Source organism: Theropithecus gelada, chromosome 7b (assembly GCF_003255815.1).
Source record: "Theropithecus gelada isolate Dixy chromosome 7b, Tgel_1.0, whole genome shotgun sequence".
Classification (NCBI taxonomy): Eukaryota; Metazoa; Chordata; class Mammalia; order Primates; family Cercopithecidae; genus Theropithecus; species Theropithecus gelada.
The window spans coordinates 2,680,206-2,703,786 of record NC_037675.1 but is presented as its reverse complement, the minus strand read 5'-3'; the positions used below and the strand labels follow the sequence as shown (position 1 = coordinate 2,703,786).

Below are 23,581 nucleotides of genomic sequence, written 5' to 3'. Positions count from 1 at the left end.
TTTTTTGTATTTTTAGTAGAGACGGGGTTTCACCATGTTAGCCAGGATGGTCTCGATCTCCTGACCTTGTGAACTGCCCACCTTGGCCTCCCAAAGTGCTGGAATTACAGGTGTGAGCTACTGCACCCAGCCTAAGGACACAATGTTGACTTAGAGTGTAATACAGATTTAGGGGAATCAACTTTAACTCATCCCTACCCAGCCCATCACCAAAACAGAGGTTTAGAAAACCACAGTGACTCACCACATCACATCTGCGACAGTACTTCTTCCCTGAGCCTCAATTTCTTCTGAAGAAAGCTCCTCTGCTTGAGGGGCAGGGTGGAAAACACTCTGTCCTAATCAATCCTTCCCAGACTCTACTGGAATCTTTAGGGCCACTGCAATACACTCCTACATTCAAGTACAGGAGCAAGGAAGAGTGTCTCACTGAATTATATACCAACCACGTAGAAAAACAGGGAAAGGACTTGGATTCATGGCTCAGAAAGGGGCAATGCTCAGTTTCCTGCAAATATTCAATCAGAAGGGATATACTGTAAGTTTGACTAGAAGATACCGAGAAGACAAGAGGCCTAGAACTTGTCAGCTGGTTTGATATTTCCTTCAAGTCACAGAACAAGTGAATTTTGTGGAAACTGCCACCCATGGTCAGATGCCCTAGAGTGACCTGATTGTACCTCTTAGGGTCTGGCCTGGCAGTATCTGAGTATCTACAGAAGGAAAGCAGCAAAGACAATGGAAGGAAAGCAGTAAAGACAAAGCGAAGTGGGGGGACCTCATTTCAAGAAAGAAAACCTGTCTTGCTCCCAGCTCATGAGACCATACTTGCCCTATGTAGGGCTGCTGAGTAAGCAGCACCGATTCCACCAGCTGGGAGTCAGAAGAAAAGGAGCAAAATAGCTAGCATTAGACTGTTCCCATTTATATTCAAAGCCACAAGCATACCTAACTGGAAAGGCATTCTCTTTAAGCCACACAAACAAATCTAGTGGAAATGACAGGTCCCTTATAAAGCAGGCCAGTGTCTCATCTCAAAGTCCACTCCCCATCCTGGGGCACACTTCGTAAGTCCAAATGTCAAGTATTAACCTAGATGGATTAGAGGACGAGGAGGGGTGGTAAGACGTCCTAGAGTCAACTTCCAATAATGGCCAAGACCCTGACCTCTTTGCTCTGTTCTCTCCTGGCCTCCAGAATACAAGGGATCATGGAAAGTCTAAGATTTTATCAAGTGCTTCCAGCTCTGGTGTCCAAGTGTCCAGCAAATCCCTATCTTCTAGAAATGGGTAAGACATTGTGCTCTTCCTAGAACAGAGGTACCTATCCCCACTCACATGCTGGCAGGAAATCAGCTACAGACATCTCTCAGGGAAGTCACGGGGAGGAGAGGACCTGGCAGAGGGTTCCAGTTCATTAATGCTACCTCAGAGGGTATAAGAGACCAAATCAGCAGTAATATTTTTAGACTGATTGTTAACTTTCTCTACTTTCAACCTTCTATGCCAACTCCTGTCGGTTTTACAGCTGAGTCACTGTTCGAATTTTTGGAAGCCTTCCCCAAGAGTACAAAGGCACCTGAAGTGTGATGGCAGCATTAGCAATGGCAACAAGGGCCTGGCAGTGAATGCCTGCATTGTAAGACTGTCTGAGCTTTAGCTTAGCTGAAGGAGAGACTAGCCCCAAGACATGATAGTCAGATGCTTGTTATCTAATGGGAATAGTCTAATGGGGAAAAAAATCTAATGGGGAAAATCCAGACCGGGAGCCATTATTTCTAGCCTATAAGGCCGTATACCTGGAACCCTTCCTTCTCTATCACCATCCTTGGTTCTAGGTTGCTCGCTCAGGATCTCTCTGAAGGAATAGGAAGAGGGGAGAGTAGCATTCATTCCAGGTATGAAAACAGACCACTCCGCCTGTGACCCCAAATCTGCAACTCTATACCATATCTCTACTGTGGCAGTAATCAGTGTGGACTTCCCCCTCCAACTGTGGATCCCACAAGTTCAAGTTAGTGACAATCACAGCCTTTCTCCCCAGTATAACTCGCAATCTTGACCATCAGGCAAGTTCCATTACCTGCAGAAAAGACATATTCATGTCCCTTGTAAGGTCAGCACACATCCTGCCCCTGTTACTAACCACCTCAACTTCTTTCTCACCTAGGAGTCCTCCCTGGCCACACTGCTTCCCAGGTTCTCCCTCCTCTGCACTGAAAGCTTTCCCAAATAGACTACTTGACTCCACGATAGAGCTCATCCTCCACTGTATGATGAAAACTTTGTATAAGTACATCACCATCCCCTAGAAGCTACAGGGTCCAAGATACTGATCTTTGAAAAATTTGTCCATCCAACTATATCAACACAAGCGGGAGGCAGAAGAATGGGAGAGACCTTGTCTGAACTCTGCAGTGAAAAAACACCCAGGATTAAACACAGTGGCTCAGCACTCATCACTCATTCAAAAAATATGTATTAGCCATTAGCCAAGCACTATTCTACTGCTGGGAATACAGTAGTGGAGAACTGGGAGTTGAGGAAGATTTACAAGACACCTTTGGTTGGACCGAGGAAGTCCATGTTCCACACAGGAGAAACCTAACCCCGTTCTGAAAGTCGCCTCAGAATGGTTGTTTGGAAGAAGCTTCAGATGAAAATTGCTGAAGACTCCCAGCTCATCTTAGGCTGATCTAGCCTGCAGATCAGTGGGGAGCCTGCAAGTGACACAGCACAGGAAAACATTCCATTCATTGATTAGCAGTTAGGGTAGAAAACCAAAGCGTGGGGCCAGGCACGGTGGCTCACACCTGTAATCCCAGCATTTTGGGAGGCCGAGGTGGGTGGATCACAAGGTCAGGAGTTCAAGACCCACCTGGCCAAGATGGTGAAACCCCATCTCTACTTAAAAAAAAAAAAAAAAAAAAATTAGCTGGGCGTGATGGCGGGCGCCTACAATCCCAGCTTCTTGGGAGGCTGAGGAAGAGAATTGCTTGAACCCAGGAGGCAGAGGTTGCAGTGAGCTGAGATTGTGCTACTGCACTCCAGCTTGGGCGACAGAGTGAGACTCCATCTCAAAAAAAAAAAAAAAGAAAAGAAAAGAAAAGAAAACCAGAGTGTGAACAACTTAGTCCTCAAGGGACTTCTAAAGGGGAATGGGAGAAAACAGACATGTCTTCTGGCATCCTTAGACTGCACATCTGGTCTGCCCACTGGGCTTCTGTACAAGGCATCATTAAGAGAGTAATTGTTTCCAGGTCCCCCAAAGTAGTCTCAGTCACCTCACTCTTCTGCTGAATAACGCTGCACACAGAAGAGTCACAAGGGGGAAGGCAGGAAGACAAATCCAGCGGGTGGTACAGCTGATGAGCTGCGACTCAGGGATCAAGATGGGGCTGGAACTGTCTACCATATGCCCTCGCCTTCAGAGATCTCATCAAGGGCGCACATCACCTCTAGCTGAATAGCCCCTGTAGTAGTATATGGTTACTTTAAGTTTTCTCACCCAATATGTTAGGGTTCTGCTAATAGGACCACAGGTGTAACAGGAAGCATATGAGTTTTGTAAACAGACACCTGGGTTAGAATTCTGAGTCTTTCAGTAGTTAAGTCACTTTGGGCACTTTGTAACCTCTGTGAGCCTATTTGCTCATCTGTGCAAGCATTAAAATCATGTGATGTACTTAGCACAAAAAGTAGTCGATAAATGGTGGTTATTAGTCACTCCATCCCCCATTCCAGGATACTGAGGACAGCTTCCACAGCCCTTCTGTTCCATTACAGATCTTAAGACATTGCTAAGCAGGACAAGGGTAACCCTGGACATGAGAAAGGGTAGCACTGGGGTATGAGAAAAACACACTATAACACTAATCTTGCCCCACAAGGCTTTCTTTCCATCAAGGGATGGTGCCTCAGGGTAGGCACAGTCTAGAAGAGAAAGACCCCACATCCAAGCCCATGCAGACCTTGCAGGTACAATTCTCAAAAACAGACTCTATTCCAGGGTCTTCTTGCGGGACTCAGGCTAAGGAAATCTAGATAGCAGAAGTACTCTGGCCCCTGGAGAATGGTATCCACGTACTAGCTTCAAGCTAAGAATCCAATGAAAGGTTGTTACAATGAAGAAAATCCTTAGGGGAAAACATGAAAGCCCCTATCATAGTAGCTATCATGTAGCACTTGGTATACGTCTTCATTTCTTTTCCTTTTATAGCTATGGAGATTCTTAAAGGTAACAATTTTATCTTATTCAATGTTGTACTTCCACCAGTGCTGCACACAACAAATGCTCAATGTTTGCCAAATGAATTTAGCCAACAGCCCTACTATCTCCAACCTTGCTCATTACTTAAGAATGGTAGAAGACGGTCAGATGTGATGCCATAGCTGCCTTGGGCAATGTATCACCAAGCAGAGCTCAAGGAATAAGCTTGCATCTTTGTCTTTACAGAGAGACAACAGTGTAACAGGGTATCTGCAAGGATAACTCCAAAAATGCCCAGAGCTGTTGGAAGCCTCCTCCCTCACTGAAGCAACTGAGCTAGCTGGTTTTCAGACAGAAAGGCAGTGTAGGCACTGGAATGTGGGCTGCATGTTCCCGCATTGCTGGTGAGGGTGCACGATCTGGCACTGCAGCTGGCTGGTGGGAGGGCTGCATCCTACTCCAGGAGGTAGTACCCTCATGTGGGCTTTCCAAGAAGGCCCAGGGAAAGAAGAGCGATGGCTGTCACCACAGTTCCAAAACCAAAGGCAACATGATGATCAGGGATGGGTGTGTCCTCAACCCTCAGAAAGGAAAACATACCCACACTAACCTGCCTACACAGCCAGATCATACTGCTGGGGCAACTCTGGTTCTGGACCTTATGAATTCTGAGGCTGAGGCTGCAGTCCCTCCCTGGTCCACAAAATCATGTAATATTTATCACTAAAGTGTTTGGCATGGAAAGTGGAAAAGAAAAACCATTTATATTTCAGAGACAAACAGCTACAAGCACAGGCCTTTCAGGTGGTGGAGAAGCTGTGGATATTATAACTAGATCCAAGCTACTTTTAATAGCTGAATTTCACAGCAACTTTCAGACCAGGCTCTCCAAGCCCTAAGTTGGACACATCTGCATTCCTATGGGCCCAATGCTATAATGTATTTCAGAAAGAGCATTGCAGCTTAGAGAACCAGAGCCAAAGAAGGGCTATACTTCAACCTGATGCCAGTGAAAGACAGTGCCTTGTGGTCAAACACTGATCGCCCACAGACAGGTACCCATCTCCTGTGTGAGCTCTTCTATCTTTTGCTCAGATACTTGCTTGCCCAGGGGAACAGGGCAGTTACTGACCTTTCTGGAAAATCCTGAGTCAGTAGAAGGCCAGTACTTCAAGAAACCCTATCTTAACCCAGAGGTAGTTACTTAAGGTAAAGCTCTCCCCATCCACAACCACATAAAACAATTTCAATACCCCTCCCCTAAATGGGGTTTTACCAAAACAACTGGGCGTTAAAATGCCTAACAGACACAACAGGCCCAGGCTCTGCAAAGCACTCTAAAAAAAGACCTGCGCCAAACAGGGTGGAGGCCACAGAAATCAACAAGACAGTACCTTGCTGCCATGGCTGCCGGTTCCTGGACCAGGGAGGGAAGGGAAGGACAGCAGGCTTGGTGTTTCCCACTGTCAGCACCAACAGCAAATGGCTGCACCACCCCCCTTCCCCACCCACTGCCCCTTACCACCTTTTCATTTTCCTAAAGTATCTGCTGCCAATACCTCTTTATTATAATTTACATAAAGCAAAATACATAGGTTGTAAGTATACCTGTAGTGTTTAAGTTCACATTTCTTCCTGAATACTCCACAACTTGCATTTGGGCAACCCTCCTCCTTGTACCACAAGAGGGAAATAAATGGGTAACAGAAGGTCTAAGCAGAAGCAGTTTAAGGGGGGGCTGCCAAGAAGTCCCTTTCGTTTGACCCCATTGAATCCTATCAAGAAGACAAGGGATCCTAAAGGGGAGTGGCTCTTCTTTTATCCAGCTGGTCACTCTCAACACAAAGGGAAAAAAAAAAGGTTCTAGAGCTGGGAGTTACCCCACCCCATTTACCCTGCCTACACCTTTCCAGGATCAATGCTCTGAACCCTATGTTAAGTCAATTCCAAATATCCCAGCGCATTATCCAGACTCATCTGAGATTAAAATCCGTCCCTTGCCATGATTCAAAGACCACTCACTCTTCATATAACTCCCTGGTTTTTAAAACCACTGAGTAATTTTGGTCATCCAGTAATCAACCCCTTAACTTCCCCTCCCCCACCTAAAAGTGTTTTGCTTCATCATCTCCAAGACAGGCCTGGACACCAGGGGGTTAGCTGGATCTTTTCTGCATAAGGCCATCACCTTGGGGACCCTCCTCAGGGCCACTCCAGGTGCAGACTAACAACTCCAGGGAATTTATCAGGGTAACTGGAAGAGCTATGCCTGCCTTTACGCGGAGCCATCTGTCCTGCCACACTCACAGCTAGCATTTCCATCTCTTGCAAAACAGCTCCATGTTGTATGTGTGTATGGTAGGGAGTGATGCAAAGGGGAACAGAACAACTGTTGCTGTGGATAGCTTCATTCACCACCCCCATGCATCCCCTTACCCCAGCCAACTCATCCTCTGGCACTCACCCGAGTGTGTGCTGCTCTGGGCTGAGGAATCTGAGTCCTGGGTGCTCCAGGGTCGGTCCCAGCCTGTCAGACTGAGGGACTGCAGGCCAAGGCACAAGTCATTTGCATCTGGGAGGCCACGGGAAGATTCTTGCGCAGAGGTTGGGAAAAGCATCCTGCTTGTAACTGTTTCTTCAGAGTCCTGGAAGTCTGCTTTGGACAGGAGCACAGCAGAAATCTCAGAGTTAAGGGCTGTTTTCCCCAATATTATCAACAGTAAATGTTATTAATAATAGTTTCCCCAGCCTCACGGGCCAGACATCCAAGCTGGCTGGATGCTGCAGCCGCTGCCTCTGCACTTTTGGGGGCGTTGGGTCAAGAGCGGTTGCCATACAGGCCCCCTCCCCTCACACACACACCCCTATCCCGTCTGCATTACAGACTGGGCCAGCATGTGATCAGGCTGCTGATGCTTCCCGCTGCCAGTGACATCAGCCGGCTGAGCCGTGCAATAGAGAGCGGCATCATCCCTCACAGAACGGGGGAGGAGCAGGAGGGGACGACAGGGAGGAGACTTGCCTCCCAGGGAAAGACAGCACAACAGCTACTTGGAATAGTCCCGGTGCAGTGCCGGTAAGTCTGGGTTGCAAGGCAGCGACCTTCGGTCTCCAGCAATGGTGGCCAAGCAGCCCTCAGGAACGAATGAAGTCCTCTCCGCCGACAGCAGAGCCAAAGCAGCCGAATGCCTGCTTGTGTGGCTCTGCCCTTCTGCCCCTCCCTTTCCCTCCCTCTGCTCTCCACCCCCAAACCCAAAAACACTCTAGTCCTGGACTCTCTCCAGCTGCTGGCTCAAGCCCTGGCTTTGCAGCCCAATGCAAAGCTTCACAGTCCTGCTAGCAAAAATCTGTGCTCCAAGAGGCCCCTGAGCAGCACCCTGACACAGCAGTGTTTACCACTGAGGAACAAGATAACCTTCAGAAAAACACTGTACACTTGGACTCTGGGGAACAACACCTGGTGTTCCAGGCTTGTCTAGAGCAGCTTATCACAGAGAAAGGGGGTAAGCTTTGGCAGAGTGGGGGAGAGTCACTGGGCTGTTCCAGGTACATCTTATAGGACATGGCCCACAACCCACATGCCAGAGTGAGACCTGCCCTGACTAGGATAATCCCTGTGCCAAGGCTCCCTCATCCCAACAAGATGGGTATTAGTCATGAGCAGATACTGTGGCCCAGCTCCTCCCCTCCCCTCTTGCAACTGTAGGTACAGCTGAAGAAACACTCTCAAAGCAGCGTCTGACAAACCAAGAGAAACAGTCTCTGAAGTATTGTTAATTAGAAACACCAAACTCTGAAACTTAGTCACCTAGCTCTGTCAATATTGCTTCTCTTGCCCTTCCAGGAGCCCTGAGAATGATACAGGGCAGCTGTGAGGGCCACTGATGCCTCCAATGCCCAGGCCCTCTCTCAGAGGTGTTGCACAAGACCAATGCTTTAGTTCTGTGGCCACTCACAGCTCCAGCAACAAAGTCTAAGAATATTCAGCTTCTGGTGCTTCTGCCATTTCCCCTTTGCCATCTCCTCCCACATCGGTCCTTTTCCAACATGTGCCCTGGGTCACTGGGCTTCTTCTTCATAAAGGAGGATAGGGCAACAGGCCCAGACTCATCAGGCAGGCTGCTCACACCTGGACTCAGCTGGTAGCACTCCACCTGCTTGTTCTCTGCTGTTGCAAGGAGAAGCAAGCAGATACAGGAAGCATGCCCACCTGAGACCTCCCATGGCAGGGTCGAGAAACTGCTGCTGCCATAGGAATAGCTGTTCAGAACTTCCTGCAGTACACCCTGTGTCCACAGGCACTCAGGCATAGCCTAGAAGGGAAAATTATCAGTCTCCTTCCTTTGGAGATTTCTTTTTTTAAAGCTTTGCTGCTGTGTCATCCATCCACATTATTCCTGCTGGCTGTAGATATTCTGCTTGCTCCCTATCTGTGTTTGTCAAAGCCTTGTTCATCACTGCAAAGGCCTACCAAGAATCACCCATACTGGTGCTGCCCCTACCCCCTGACTACTCTTCTCCTGCTTCTCTGTGTTCACCCTTTCCTCAAGCTAAGGATATATTTTAGACTTCACCCACACGTATTAGTTACCAAAGCAGAATGCTTCCTTTAAAAACATCCATATTTAAGTATCTATTCCCCCCTAAACCAAGTATCTATATAATCCCCTCATACCCCAATCTGAGGGCATCTATGTCTAGAAGCAGCCATTCTCCAACCGTTAAAATCAGGGTAACTGTGCATATGATTACCCCCATCCCTCACGAGGAGAGAATCAACTCAATATACAGTGGTCTACATATATTGAGTAGCAATATACAGTATGGCAGACCAGCAATATGAGCATCACCAGGAGCTTGTTATAAATACTCTCAGGCCCCACCCAAGACTGACAGAATTGAGATCTGCATTTTAACAAGATCCCCAGTTAATATATATGTATGCAAAAAAAGTTGGAGCAGTCAGGTGTGGTGGCTTATGCCCTTAATCCCAGAACTTTGGGAAGATCGCTTGAGCCCAGGAGTTCAAGGCAGCAGTGAGAGCCATGATTGCACCACAGTACTCCAGCCTGGGCAACAAAGCAGTCCCCATCTCAAAAGTTTGAATGGTACTGATATATACAACTAACGCAATCCTCCCACCCCAAGCTGAAAGAACGCAGGCCTGAACAACAGGTCTGTTAAACTTATTGAGGACCATATGGCTACACGAATCCAAGAGCTTGGAGTTTTACACACAGTATAACTCCACCCTCACCCCCACAACCCCCACCACAGACCTCACCTTCCTCCTTATCTAGACATTCCTCAATCTGTTGTTTCTTCCAGATAAAGGTTTTCCCCATCATTGTAGGATTCCTTCACTAGATCCAACTCAATGGAGGCCATACCTGTTAAAACCATTAGTGTGGCAGGCTGGAAAAATCAACAGCTTTAGACGACTGACAGACCTTGCTCTGCTCACCAGGTCTGCCACTGTGTCTTTCTGAGCATTGTTTCTTCTTTAGAGATGCAACACTAGCCACCTTTTAGGTGTTTTGTGAGGATTAAAGAAAATATCTGAGGCCAGGTGTGGTGGCTCATGTCTGTAATACCAGCAATTTGGGAGGCCAAGGCAGGCAGATCACTTGAGGTCAAGAGTTCAAGACCAGTTTGGCCAACATGGTGAAACTGTCTCTACTAAAAATACAAAAAACATTAGCCAGGCACGGTGGCACACACTGGCAGTCCCAGCTACTTGGGAGGCTGAAGCAGAAGAATTGCTTGAGCCCGGGAAGGGGAGAGGTTGCAATGAGCCGAGATTGTGCCACTGCACTCCAGCCTGAGCAACAGAGCTAGACTCGGTCTCAAAAAAAAAAAAAAGAAAAAAAAAATCATAAACCATGTTCAGGTACTGGAAGACTCAACAGTGCTAAAAAGTGATACCCGCAAAATTAATATACAGATGTTCCTCAACTACAGTGGGGTTATGGTCTGATAAACCCATTGTAAATTGAAAATATTATAAATTGAAAATGCATTTAAATACATCTAATTTACTGCACATTATAGCTTAGCCTAGCCTACCATAACCGTGCTCAGAAAACTGACACTAGCCTACAGTAGGACAAAATAATTTAACACAAAACCTGTATTATAATAAAGTGATGAACACCTCATGTAATTTATTGAATACCGTAATGAAAATAAAAACAGAAAGGTCGTATGGATACTCAAAGTACAGTTTCAACTGAATGTGTTGATATGCATTCACACCATCATCATGTCAAAAAACCTAAGTTGAACCATCCTAAGTCTGGGACCATCTGCACATCGGTGTAATCCCAATATACCAGACTTACAGCAATTCATTGGGGAAAAGCTTTTTAACAAATGGTGCTGAAACACCATATGGGGAGGAGGGAATAAACTCTGACCTATACACAAACTTAATTTAGTAGATATCAGAGACATAAAAGTGAAAACTAAATATAAACTATAAAGCTTCTCTAAGAACCTATCTTTATGACTTGGTAGGGGAGAGGGAGTGCATAGAAACAAGGATTTCTTTATGTAGAGTACAGAAAGCAGTGATCATGGAGAAAGTTGATAAGCTGACCTTATCACAATAAAAAACTTCTGCTCATCAAGATACCATTAAGAAAATAAGCAAGCCACAAACTATGAGAAAATATCCACAACCATATCTGACAAATCAGTAAAAGAAATCTTAACTGAAAAGTAACAAAATCTCAATTGTTAAAAGTCACAAAATCTGAAAAGCACTTCACAAGGATTATATAAATGGCCAATAAGAACTTCAAAAAGCACTCAACATCATTAGTCAAAGAAATCCAAGTTAAAACCACAGTGAGACACTACTGCACACCTACTAGATGGCTAAAATTAAAGACTGTACCACATCTTGCCAACATTTGATGTTGTCAAAGCTTCATTACCATAAATGGTACATCCACCTGGTACTTATGAAAACACTTACATATTTTCTTCCTTTTCAATGGGAGAAAAGGTACATCCACTTTGAAAAATGGTCTGCCCATTTCTTACACAACTAAACACATATTATCCTACGATCCAGAAATTCTACTCCTAGGAATTCAACTAAGAGGAGTAAAAGTGTATGTCTAATAAAACACCTGTGCAAGAATAGTAATAGCAACTTTATTCATAATCAACCAAACCTGGATTCAGTCCATGTGAGAATCAACAGAACAAAATGTAGTACATGCATATACCATACCATTACTCAGCAATAAAAAGGAATAATACAGGCAACAAGATGATTGTGGTGAGTGAAAAACGCCGTACATAAATTACATATGTATATAATTCCACTTATTTGAATTTTTAGAACAGACAAAACTAATAAATGGTGAAAAAAATCAGGTGGTTGCCTCTGGCAGAAAGCAAGGGGGTAGATTAGGAAGGGGTACAAGGGAAGTAGCTGAGGTGATGCTAACAGTGTGTCTATTTTGATGAGAGTGGGGATACATCAGTCAGAATGGATCTAATGACACATTTCGAATTTGTGCACTTCACTGCATATAAAGTTTACCTTAAAAGAGTTATAAACAAATATAGTATTGAATACTAGTTAATGATATGCATGCTGAAGGATTTTGGGGTAAACTGTACCAATGTCTACAATTTACTTTGAAACAAATCGTAAAAATAAGATGTAATGGTTAAGTGGTTAGGGGGCTAAATAAATGAAAAGATATGTGATGAGGCAAATATGACAAAATGTTCATTGTTCAATCTAGGTGGCATTACAGGTGTTTACTTTATAATTCTTTTAGTTTTTCTGTATGCTTGAAAATGTTAATAAAATGTTGAGAAAAAAATAAAGTCAGACTTTTTCTGGAAAAAAAAAGTCTGACTGAACTAATTGGTCTGACAATAAGAACTGACTCCAGGCTGGGTGTGGTGGCTCATACCTGTAGTCCCAGCACTTTGTAAGGCCAATGCAGGTGGACAGCTTGAGCCAATGAGTTTGAGACCAGCATGGGCAACATGGCAAAACCCCATCTCTAATAAAAATACAAAAAATTAGCCGGGCATGGTGGTGTGCACCTGTAGTCACAGCTAATTGGGTGGCTGAGGTGGGAGGATCACTTAAGCCTAGGAGGCAGAGGATGCACTGAGCTGAGATCATGCCACTGCACTCCAGCCTAGGTGACAGAGTGAGACCCTGTCTCCAAAAACAGAACTGACTCCATTAAATGAGGTATTATAGTAGACATTTTTTTCTATAAAGTTAAATCTATAGGTCCATGGTTTTGACAAAATATACTTAAAGCAAATGGTAAGATAAAATCATTTTTAAATAGCATGTTGGGTTGGCCGGGTGCTGGCTCAAGCCTGTAATCCCAGCACTTTGGGAGGCCGAGACGGGTGGATCACGAGGTCAGGAGATCAAGACCATCCTGGCTAACACGGTGAAACCCTGTCTCTACTAAAAAATACAAAAAACTAGCCGGGTGAGGTGGCGGGCGCCTGTAGTCCCAGCTACTCGGGAGGCTGAGGCAGGAGAATGGCAGGAACCCGGGAGGCGGAGCTTGCAGTGAGCTGAGATCCGGCCACTGCGTTCTAGCCGGGGCGACAGAGCGAGACTCCGCCTCAAAAAAAAAAAAAAAATAGCATGTTGGCAAAGGTGTGCTTTGTTTTGCTTTTGCAGCTGAGGCTATAGGCACACCACTATGTCCAAGTATTTTCATTGTTTTGTACAGACAGGGTCTCACTATGTTACCCAGGTTGGTCTCGAACTCCTGGGCTCAAGGGATCCTCCCACCTCAGCCTCTCAAAGTGCTGGGATTACAGGTGTGAACCACTGTGCCTGACTGCAAAGGTATATTTTTAACTTAAAATTTTTTTTTAATTTCCTACAAATGTTGCACAAAAACTATTTTAAGTTTTCTCAATCTTTTACGTAGACTGAGTTAAGATGTGTCTAAGTGAAGGACAGACATAGTAATAATCTCAAATCTGCTTTTTAAAAATTTTTTGAGATGGATTTTTAGAAACAGAATCTTGCTCTGTCAGGCTGGAATGCAGTGGCATAAACACAATTCACTGCAGACTAGACTTCCAGGCTTCAGTGATTCTCCTACCTCAGCCTCCCAAGTAGCTGGGACTACAGGTGCATGCCACCATACCCAGCTAGTTTTTTGGGGGGGTATATTTTTGTAAAGACAAGGTCTTGCTATGTTGCCCAAGCTATTCTCAGGCTCTTGAGCTCAAGTGATCTGCCTGCCCCAGCCTCCCAAAGTGCTGGGATTACAGGCGTGAGCCACTGCATTCAGCCTCATCTGAAAAATATAGCACTGATAAAGCTATATTGATAAAGCATTCTTGGTATAGTTAGGAAACTGAGTAATTCCATGTCTGGTATGACTAGGTAAAAAATCTTTTCACAAATTAGCTGGTTTTCAGGTCTTTCTTTTCAACAAATATGAAGGAGGAATGAATGCAACTTAGCCAGTAGCTGACTAAAAATAATAAATGACTAATTCTTTGCACATAACTAAGAGATTAAAGAATTGTATTAACTAGTTCATTCCCCATCTACTTATTTTATGTGAACAAGTTTACTCAGGGCACAAACCTATGGAAACAAAATGTATATATATAGTGCTGAAAATCCCAAGTTGGCCGGGCACAGTGGCTCACGCTTGTAATCCCAGAACTTTGGGAAGCCGAGGCAGGTGGATCAGTGGAGGTCAGGAGCTCGAGACCAGACATGGCGAAACCCCATCTCAACTAAAAAATACAAAAATTAACCGGGTGTGGTGGCGTGCACCTGTAGTCCCAGCTACTCAGGAGGCTGAGGCAGGAGAATCACTTGAACCCGAGAGGTGGAGGTTGCAGTGAGCCAAGATCATGCCACTGCACTCCAGCCTGGGCAACAGACTCTGTCTCAAAAAAAACCAAAAAAACAAAAAAAAACCACCCAGGTCATTCCAGCAATAAGTCAGTCATCCAAATTTACATGTTTTTTGTTTTGTTTTTTGAGAGACAGTCTCACTCTGTCGTCCTGAGTGCAATGGCAAAATCTTGGCTTACTACAACCTCCACCTCCCAGGCTCAGAAAATTCTCCTGCCGCAGCCTCCCGAGTAGCTGGGATAATACACATGCACCACTACGCCCAGCTAATTGTTGAACTTTTAGTAGAGACAGGGTTTCACCATGTTGGCTAGGCTGGTCTTGAACTCCTGACCTCAGGTGATGCACCCTCCTCGGCCTCCCAAAGTGCTAGGATTACAGGGATGAACCACTGTGCCCAGCCTTAAAACTACATGAGATTTTAAAAGACCTCAATTTATGTCATTAAAAACTATTTCCAGGCTAGATGTGGTGGCTCACACCTGTAATCCCAACACTTTAGGGGGCTAAAGCAGGAAGATCACTTGAGCCAGCCTGGGCAACACAGGAAGAACCCGTTTCTACAAAAAGTAAGACAAATAGCTGGACATGGTGGCGTGTGTCTGTGGTCCCAGCTACTGAGGAGGTTGAGGCTACGATGAGCCGTGATTGCGCCACTGCACTCTGGCTTAGGCGACAGGTACCTTGTCTCAAAAAAAAAAAAAAAAAAAAAAAAACAAGCATTTCCAATAAACAATTATTAAAGAATACAATTTTATCAAGGTTTATAACATTTATATTGTCTTAACTGCACTACTGATCGTCATTATTGTCTTTGAGACACAGGAAATAATTTAAAATTTCAGTTTATGTACTTTTGTTGTTAGAGAAGTATGACGTGATCAACAAAAGACTCTCAAGCACAAAATATTACGTTAGGATAAAACTCAGCAGGAGAAGTGGACTACAAATACTAGTAGAAAAGAAATAATGGGCCAGGCGTGGTGGCTCACGCCTGTAATCCCAGCACTTTGGGAGGCTGAGGTGGGCGGATCACGAGGTCAAGAGATCGAGACCATCCTGGCCAACATGGTGAAACCCCTTCTGTACTAAAACACTAAAAATTAGCTGGATGTGGTGGCGCGCACCTGTAGTCCCAGTTGCTCGAGAGGCTGAGGCAGAAGAATCGCTTGAACCCGGAAGGCAGAGGTTGCAGTGAGCTGAGATCGCGCCACTGCACTCCAGCCTGGCAACAGGGCAAGATTCTCAAAAAAAAAAAAAAAAAAAAAAAAGGAGGAAGAGGAAAAAAAAAAGAAATAATGAAGTTTCCCCGTTAAAGAACTGGTTTACATATTTTAAAATAGATAATAGGTATCAAACCTCTCTACTATTGTAAATCTACAGTTTTCACTTATAATAAAAATGTAGATACCAAGTTAAATACATAAGGGGTACCCTGTACTAAAAATTTTATTGTGGTAAAATATACATGAAGTTTACCACTCTAACCATTTCTGAGCATACAATTCAGAGGCATTAGTACATTCATACTTTTGTGCAAACATCACCACTATTCACCTCTAGAGCTTTTTTTACCCTAAGCTAAAACTCTGTACCATTAGACACTAATTCCCCACTACCCTCTCCTCCTGGCTCCTGGTTAGCATTATTTCACCTTGTCTCTATGGATTTGACTATTGCAGGGACCTCGTAAGTGGAATTATACAATATTTTTCCTTTGTATCAGGCTTATTTTACTTAGCATAACGTCTTCAAGGTTCCTCCATGTTATAGTACATCCCCAATTTTTTTTTTTTTTTTTTTTTTTGAGACAGGGTATCCTTCTGTCACCCAGGTTGGGACGCGGTGGCGCAATAACGGCTCATTACAACCTCAGCCTCCCAGGATCAAGCAATCGTCCCACCTCAGCTTCTCAAGTAGCTGGGACCACAGATGCATGTTACCAGCCTGGCTAAATTTTTAGAGATAGAGGTCTCCCTGTGTTGCCCAGGCTGTTGAACTTCCGGGCTCAAGCGATCCACCCGCCTAGGCCTCCCAAAGTGCTGGAATTACAGGCATGAGCCACTGCCTGGCATGCATGCATTGATTCATTCACTGATAGGATTTTGCTATGTTGCCCAGGCTGTCCCCAAATCCCTGGGCTCAAATGATCCTTCCTTGCCTCACCCTCTCGAGTAGCTGGAACTACAGGTGTGCACCACTGTGCCGGGTTTCCTTTTTAAAGCTAATTTTGCATTGTACACATTTTATTCATCCATCCAATTCATCCACTGATAGACAGTTGGGTTGTTTCCCATTTCTACCTTTTGACTATTGTGAATAGTACTGTTATGAACACTAGCATACAAATATGTGTTCAAGTCCTTGCTTTCAATTATTTTGTGTGTATACCTAGAAGGGGAATTGCTGGATCATATGGTAATTCTATGTTTAATTTTTTTTGAAGCACCATACTCTTTTCCCCAGCAGCAGTACCATTTTACATTTCCACCAGCAATGCACAAATGTTCTAATTTCTCCATATCCTTGCCGACAATTTATATTTTGTTTTAATAATGGCCATCCTAACAGGTGTAAACTGGTATCTCATTGTGGTGTACATTTTTCTAAAAATTAGGCTGTACAAAAATGAAGATTGCTGTTGCCTAATTCATGAATCCCGAATGTTTTTAAAAATCTCCCCCACACCAGGTTTTTGTTGAATTGCTTTTGTTGAATTGCCATCCAAGTGGTCCTAAAGGCAATGGCATCTTCTAGCAGGATTCCACCTCACTAGTTACAGTGATGGTCCCATAGGTAAGTATCTGACTCAAGCTGGGCAAGAATTACCCATCCCCATGGCCACAGAGACCAGTCCAGGTATGGGCATGACTTAAGCCAAGCTAGCTGGGTATCTTTCCTTGAGATTTTTCTAACTGTATATAGTGGAAGAAGAACTATTTCCTGATTGTCCATGATGCCAAAGGATGTGAACATACACCCTTTCTCATAACTGGCAACTCTGCAAAAGGAGATAATGAAACTCACACTGGGAAATGAGCAGAGGAAAGACAGAAATAGGCAAAATTGGAGGCCACAGATTCAGTATCCCTAGCTTTCCAGTAATTCTTTCCTACTTTGTGAGCTTTGTATCAACAGCCTTCCAACATACCCCACATTTTACTAAAGTAGTTCTAATTGCGTGTTTGACTGCTTACAAATGAGAGTGTTCTGTGTAATTCAGGCCCTTTAGCAAGGATACAGCAAACAAGTAACTACTGCATGAAGGATAAAAATCTCTGGGACAAAAGCCCTTAATGTCCTGGCACCAGCTGACAAAGTCAGCCACAAAAGAAAGCAGGAAAGAAGCTTGAAGACCAGACCACCTTGTCAAATTCCTCGCCACCACCCATCTTTTTTTTTAGAAGCACGCACACGAGGCTCAGAGATGGCCATAAGCCACAAAGCTACTAAAAGGCACAGGTGAGATCCAAATCTCAATTTGTTGGTCTCAAATACAGGGACTAAGTGCTCCCCCGACCCCTCTCCCACGATGGGACACGTTCTAGACCCAGGTCTACACTCATACATAATAACCCTACTCAGACCTGTTTTATCAGTAAGTTAGCAAAGGATCCCTTTTCTGCACTCAGGTCCACATGCTGTGTACTAAACCCATCCCATCATACTAGAAGTTCAATTCTTTTTTTTTTTTTTGAGACGGAGTCTCCCTCTGTCGCCCAGGCTGGAGTGCAGTCGTGCGATCCTCACTCACTGCAAGCTCTGCCTCCCGGGTTCACGCCATTCTCCTGCCTCAGTCTCCTGAGTAGCTGGGACTGCAGACGCCTGCCACTACGCCTGGCTACGTTTTTGTATTTTTAGTAGAGACTGGGTTTCACCGTGTTAGCCAGGATGGTCTCGATCTCCTGACCTCATGATCTGCCCGCCTCGGCCTCCCAAAGTGCTGCAGGAGTTCAATTCTTAACACTAACTCCCTCACTCTCCCCACTACTCTCTCCACAATCTGCTACTTATTCAGCAGAAAGTCAATTTCACATTCTGGTGTTTCTAAGATTTTGCTGCCATGTGCATATATTACTTTCAAAGGTGATAATTTTACTTCTTACCCATGGAGAGCAAAAAAGACGACTGCTGATTCAAGGCTAGCATCATCCAATCTATTGCTTATGGTATGGGAGAGTTCTGAAGCAGACCACCCTGAAGACTATGGTTCAGAGTCCTTGAATATAACATGCCATCTAGGTTGTAGGTAAAAACTAGTTTTAGTAAAACTAGTATAACTAAAACACAATGAAACGTTACTTTACCTGACACTACGCTGTTCAAATTTGGGGTCTGCAGAAGTTCCTTAAACATCACATCAAATTGGAGACCCTTTACAGTGCCAACCACAAATGCATCTACAGAATATAAAAGCCAGTTATTTAAAACAGGAGGGCAGGGTATTTCCATATAGAGAGTAAATTGGTACAACATTGTGGAGAGTAATCTGACAAAAACATGGAAAGCTTCGAAAAGATATTTATTATTTGATAAAGAAATACTACTTTTAGAAATTCATCCTATGTCCAAATAATCACAGACGCAGGCAAATGCTTTAACTTCAGGTACTTCTTATTAGTGTATAAAATAGGCACCTATTTAAACAAACTCCAAAATACAAAGACTGAAAGCCAGAGGTTCTTAACCTTTTTTGTATCATGAACCATTTGGCAGTCTGCTAAAACCTATGGAAACCTAAGAAAAATGTTTCTAAACATACAAAATAGTAATAATATTGAAATAGTAAATAAATGTCAAATATGTACAAGATGTGTACAATAAAGGCATCAATATGAATTGTCTGATCATCCTATTGATACCAAATTATTAGGTCCTGCTAATATTGTGACTTGTTGCCTAAACTTACAGTTAAAAGAAATGCGGCCAGGCACGGTGGCTCACGCCTGTAATCTCAGAATTTTGGGAGGCCAAGGCGGGCAAATCACGAGGTCAGGAGATGGAGAACATCCTGGCTAACACAGTGAAACCCAGTCTCTACTAAAAATACAAAAAATTAGCCGGGCATAGTGGTGGGCGCTTGTAGTGCCAGCTACTCAGGAGGCTGAGGCAGAAGAATGGCATGAACCTGGCAGGCAGAGCTTGCAGAGTGGAGATCACACCACTGCACTCCAGCCTGGGCGACAGAATGAGACTCCGTTACCAAAAAAAAAAAAAAAAAAAAAAAAAAAAAAAAAAAGCTACGTTTCAGTTAAACATCACTGAATATAAAGATACAAGTTTTTACCTGTCTAAATTATTGGACCCCCTGAATTCTATCCATGTAACCAGGTTAAGAATTCCATAACACAGGCCGGGTGCAGTGGCTCATACCTTTAATCCCAGCACTTTGGGAGGCAAAGGTGGGTGGATCACGTGAGGTCAGGAGTTCAAGACCTGCCTGGCCAACATGGTGAAATCCCATCTCTACTAAAAATACAAAAATTAGCCAGGCATGGTGGTGGGCACCTGTAATCTCAGCTACTCTGGAGGCTGAGGCAGGAGAATCACTTGAACCTGGGAGGCGGAGGTAACAGTGAGCCAAGATCGCGCCACTGCACTCCAGCCTGGGCAAAACAGAGCAAGACTCCATTAAAAAAAAAATCCCATAATGCATCTATCTACACAATAAAATGCTACGTAGCCTTGAAAAGAGATATAAAAAATAAACACAGAAAGATAAAAGATAAAGAGGCAAACAGTGTGTTCAAAAGAGTTAATATACATGTTTGGGGAAAAAAAAAAAAAAAAAAAAAACTGGAGAGATACACCAAAATGTTAACAATAGTTATTTCTGGGTAGTAAGATGACGTGATTTTTTTTCCCCTAATTTGTCTGTTTTCTTCTTTTTTTTTTTTTTTTTTACAGTGAACATACTGTAACAAGAAAAAAAAATGCAAGCTATTAAACTGGGTAAGGTGACTTAACATCCCCTAAATAAACTTGAGTTGTTTTTGCAGATAAAAGCCCATATTAGATTTCAAATTTGACATCAGGAGTTCAATGACAAAATGAAATTAGGATCATAAATTTAAATAAGCCACAAAACATTAAAAATAAGAGGGACTTTGGAGGCCATTTAGTGGAAGTCCTTTATTTCACAGTAAAAAGACCCTCTGCCCAGTACTAATTCTAGAAGCCTTAAGTGCTGATCTCTGCATAGTTCACTCTACCCCCATAAATGTACTCATTTATTCTCTGAACAAAATGATGCAACATATCTACGTTTGGAAACTAGACCATATTCTCCAAAGTGGAAGTAATCCAGACTGTGATTAAGACACAACCAACAATTAAGCTTTCAGTGGCAAAGTCTGGACATTCCAGCAGATGGGGATGGTAACATGCAGAATAAGACTTTCAAAATTTAAATGAAACATCACATTCTCTATTTTTCAAGGGAGAAAAAGAGCAGGAAACTTATTTTTGAAGTCCAGGGAGAACTAGGCAACTTACAACTATCACCACATTCCTCAATACAACCCCATGGAGAAGACAGGCCATTTTACAAGCATTAAAGCCATGGCACAAAAAAGGTGAAGCAATTTGACCAAGCACTCAGATCTCACTCAAAACCCAAGCCCTTCCCTAACCATGCCCTTTATACAATAATACTGTAAAATTCCATCTTGTTTTTTAAAAAGCATACAAGTAATAAGTAAAAGATGCTCACTTTCACTTCTCTGCAATGTTCCTTGTCCTCAATCCTACTCTTTTCTCTGAATGAACAGTTCGAGATATTCCTTTTGTACCATTTTCTATGCATTTGTGAACACTGTTACCAACACTGGTACTATTCAACTTTAAGTTCTGCCAATATGATAGGTCAAAAAATACACTAATTAATAAATGAGAATCTTGAGTGTCAGGCACTAGCTAGGCAACCAGGATATAAGTGAAGAAAAAAAAAAAAAACAGTTACAGCTCTTGTCTTTTTGGGGTTACTATTGTAGTGGTAGAGAAAAACCTGATAATGGTATAAGTGATAAAGTATAATTGTGAGTGAGGTGCCAGGAAGGAAAGAGACATCAGTATACAAAAGTATGTAAGATGGTTTCTGGCCTAATGGGGTAACAGTAGTTAGAATTTCCTTGGGTAAGTATGCCTTTCAGATATTTGTTAATCTCATTTGCAGTGTTAATCTAATTTGATTGGAAGGTTGAAGCATTTTTTTCAGATTAAAAAAAAAGCCACTAGCTATCAATTTTCAGTTTATATCCTTTGCCCTATTTAAGAATGAGTTCTTATACTGTGGCTTTTACTTTGCATCAATAAGCCAGTACTTATTGTCCTCTAGAAAGAGAAACACCCTAAAAGAAGGAATACTCTAAAAATAATTTTGTTACACTTTTCTAAGCACTACGTTTAAAGTGCTTTAAACTAGACGATTTACAGAGGCCTCTAGTTTTAACTGTTATTTTCCTTTAAAAAAAAAAAAAAAAAAAAAAGATTACATAAAATAAATTTGATCTCTCCTTCTCTGCGTTTTCAGTCGGAACCAAAAGTTACCTAAGCTACATTTTTGTCCAAGACAGTCAGATTGCTGGTAAAAAACTAACTTCAATCAATCTGCATGAAAATGAGTAGACCACTTACAGTTAGTTTGTATTTCTGTGTTCATTGGGAAAGAATCTAAGGAAGTTGTAGGTTCAGGCTGGTTTCACAGCTATTCTAAATTTAGATTCACACATACCATGCACACACACTCCCCTCTATACTTAGGGACATGGAATTGCATAGGTGTGAATTCAAGATGATTACTATTCCTAGCCTTCGTTAACATTTTAAAGAGTTAAAGTTGCTAGTAAGGATGTCTGCTGCCCTAAGCCTGACTTATAGCATTTTCCCCAAGGGATTTTATTCATTAGGAACTAGATGATGATGAACCAACATACTACGTATCTTTAACTTTGCAACAGGGAAGGAATTGCAATTGTCTTTAAGACAGTTTCAATAGTTGCTATCCTCTAGTTGTAAAAAAGATTATCAGGAAATTCAATATAGGAAAAGATTTAAAAGACTAGTAGAAAAAATAACTGTTCTGCTTATAACAAAAATGGGAATATGAGAATTCTGCTTACCAAACCTGAAAAATTACAGTTACAATATTCAATGGTGATGAGCCATTTAGGTAATTTTTTCTTCTCTATGTATATGGTTAGACAGGACTCTCCAACTGCTGAGAGAATCACACAGAAGGATAGTATCTCCATCAAGAATGCAACCATCAAGAATTTTAACAATATCAAAACTCTTCAACTTGGTAACTGTATTATAAGAATCTCTCTAAATACTCATAAATGTTAGGAAAGATTTACTTACAAAGATGCCTGTCACAATGCAATCAATTGTGAAAACTGAAAATAACTATTCTGTCAAAATGGACTACGAACTTAGCCATTAAAATATATACCTCAGCATACGACAAAGGAGAATACTTAAGTGGTTGAGGAAAGAAAGAAAGTCGTATAAAGGCAAGACTACAGCTGCAGGAAGATATTCAGAAATACGGACAGAACTCAAAGATCAAAAACAACTGAAGTAGACTACAGGTAGCAGCACATATAAATCTTTACTAAAATTTTCAAATTGTTTATAGCAAATGTAAACTACTCAAAAAATATTCAGATAATTTTAAGAAATTATAATCTGGGTATGGCTCTCTGACAAAAGAACTCACAATATATATTTCAAAAAGTACATTTAAAGAAAGATGAGCTGTCTTCTTTTAAGAAAATAATTCAGTAAAAAACTTTTCTGGGATGCTATTTGGTCATATGTTTTAAGAGTACGTTTATACCTAAGTACAAACATTCAGAAGTAGTTTAGTACTTCTAAGATTCTACTGTGAGGATAATGGTCAAATTTTTTGTTTTGTTTTGTTTTTGTTTTGAGACAGGCTCTGGCTCTGTCACACAGGCTGGAATGCAATGGTGTGATCTCATCTCACTGCAACCTCTGCCTCCCAGGCTCAAGCGATCCTCCCACCTCAGCCTCTGGAGCAGCTAGGACTACAGGCACAGGCCACCACATCCAACTAATTTTTTTTGTATTTTTTTGTAAAAACAGGGTTTCATCATATTGCCCAGGCTAGTCTCGAACTCCTGGGCTCAAGAGATATCCACCTGCCTTAGCCTCCCAAAGTGTGAGAATACAGGTGTGAGCCACTGCATCCGGCCCAAAGGTTTTCTTAATGTGGAGATTCTTCCCTACATTAAGAGTTAATAAAATAATAGCATGTACAACTTCAAATAAGGAGGATATGAAGAATTATCTCTACCCAATTCCCTACCCCAGAGATACCTTTTCAAAGATTCTTTTATGTATACAAGCATGTATACACATAGCTTTAAAAAATATATGCACAAATGGTCAAATATACCATTTCAATTGAAAATATACTTTCAAGTATTTTAAGAGTTCTTTCCATATCTGTATACAGAAATCAAC

The 23,581-nt window shown here is 42.6% G+C and overlaps 1 protein-coding gene across 7 annotated transcripts in view; it reads right to left on the bottom strand.

Annotated features, from left to right (window-relative positions):
* Window positions 1-23,581, bottom strand: part of LOC112628619 (40S ribosomal protein S17) — a 108,062-nt gene that overhangs the window by 27,759 nt on the left and 56,722 nt on the right. For 4 of the 7 annotated variants that reach the window (XM_025391618.1, XM_025391621.1, XM_025391623.1 and 1 more), the window contains exon 3: window positions 6,674-6,862. In XM_025391618.1, the coding sequence (XP_025247403.1) occupies window positions 6,674-6,862 (189 nt within the window). Of the gene's footprint in view, window positions 1-6,673; window positions 6,863-6,963; window positions 7,154-23,581 lie in introns of those variants that run through there. The other 3 variants (XM_025391622.1, XM_025391624.1, XM_025391625.1) reach the window with 1 other exon arrangement.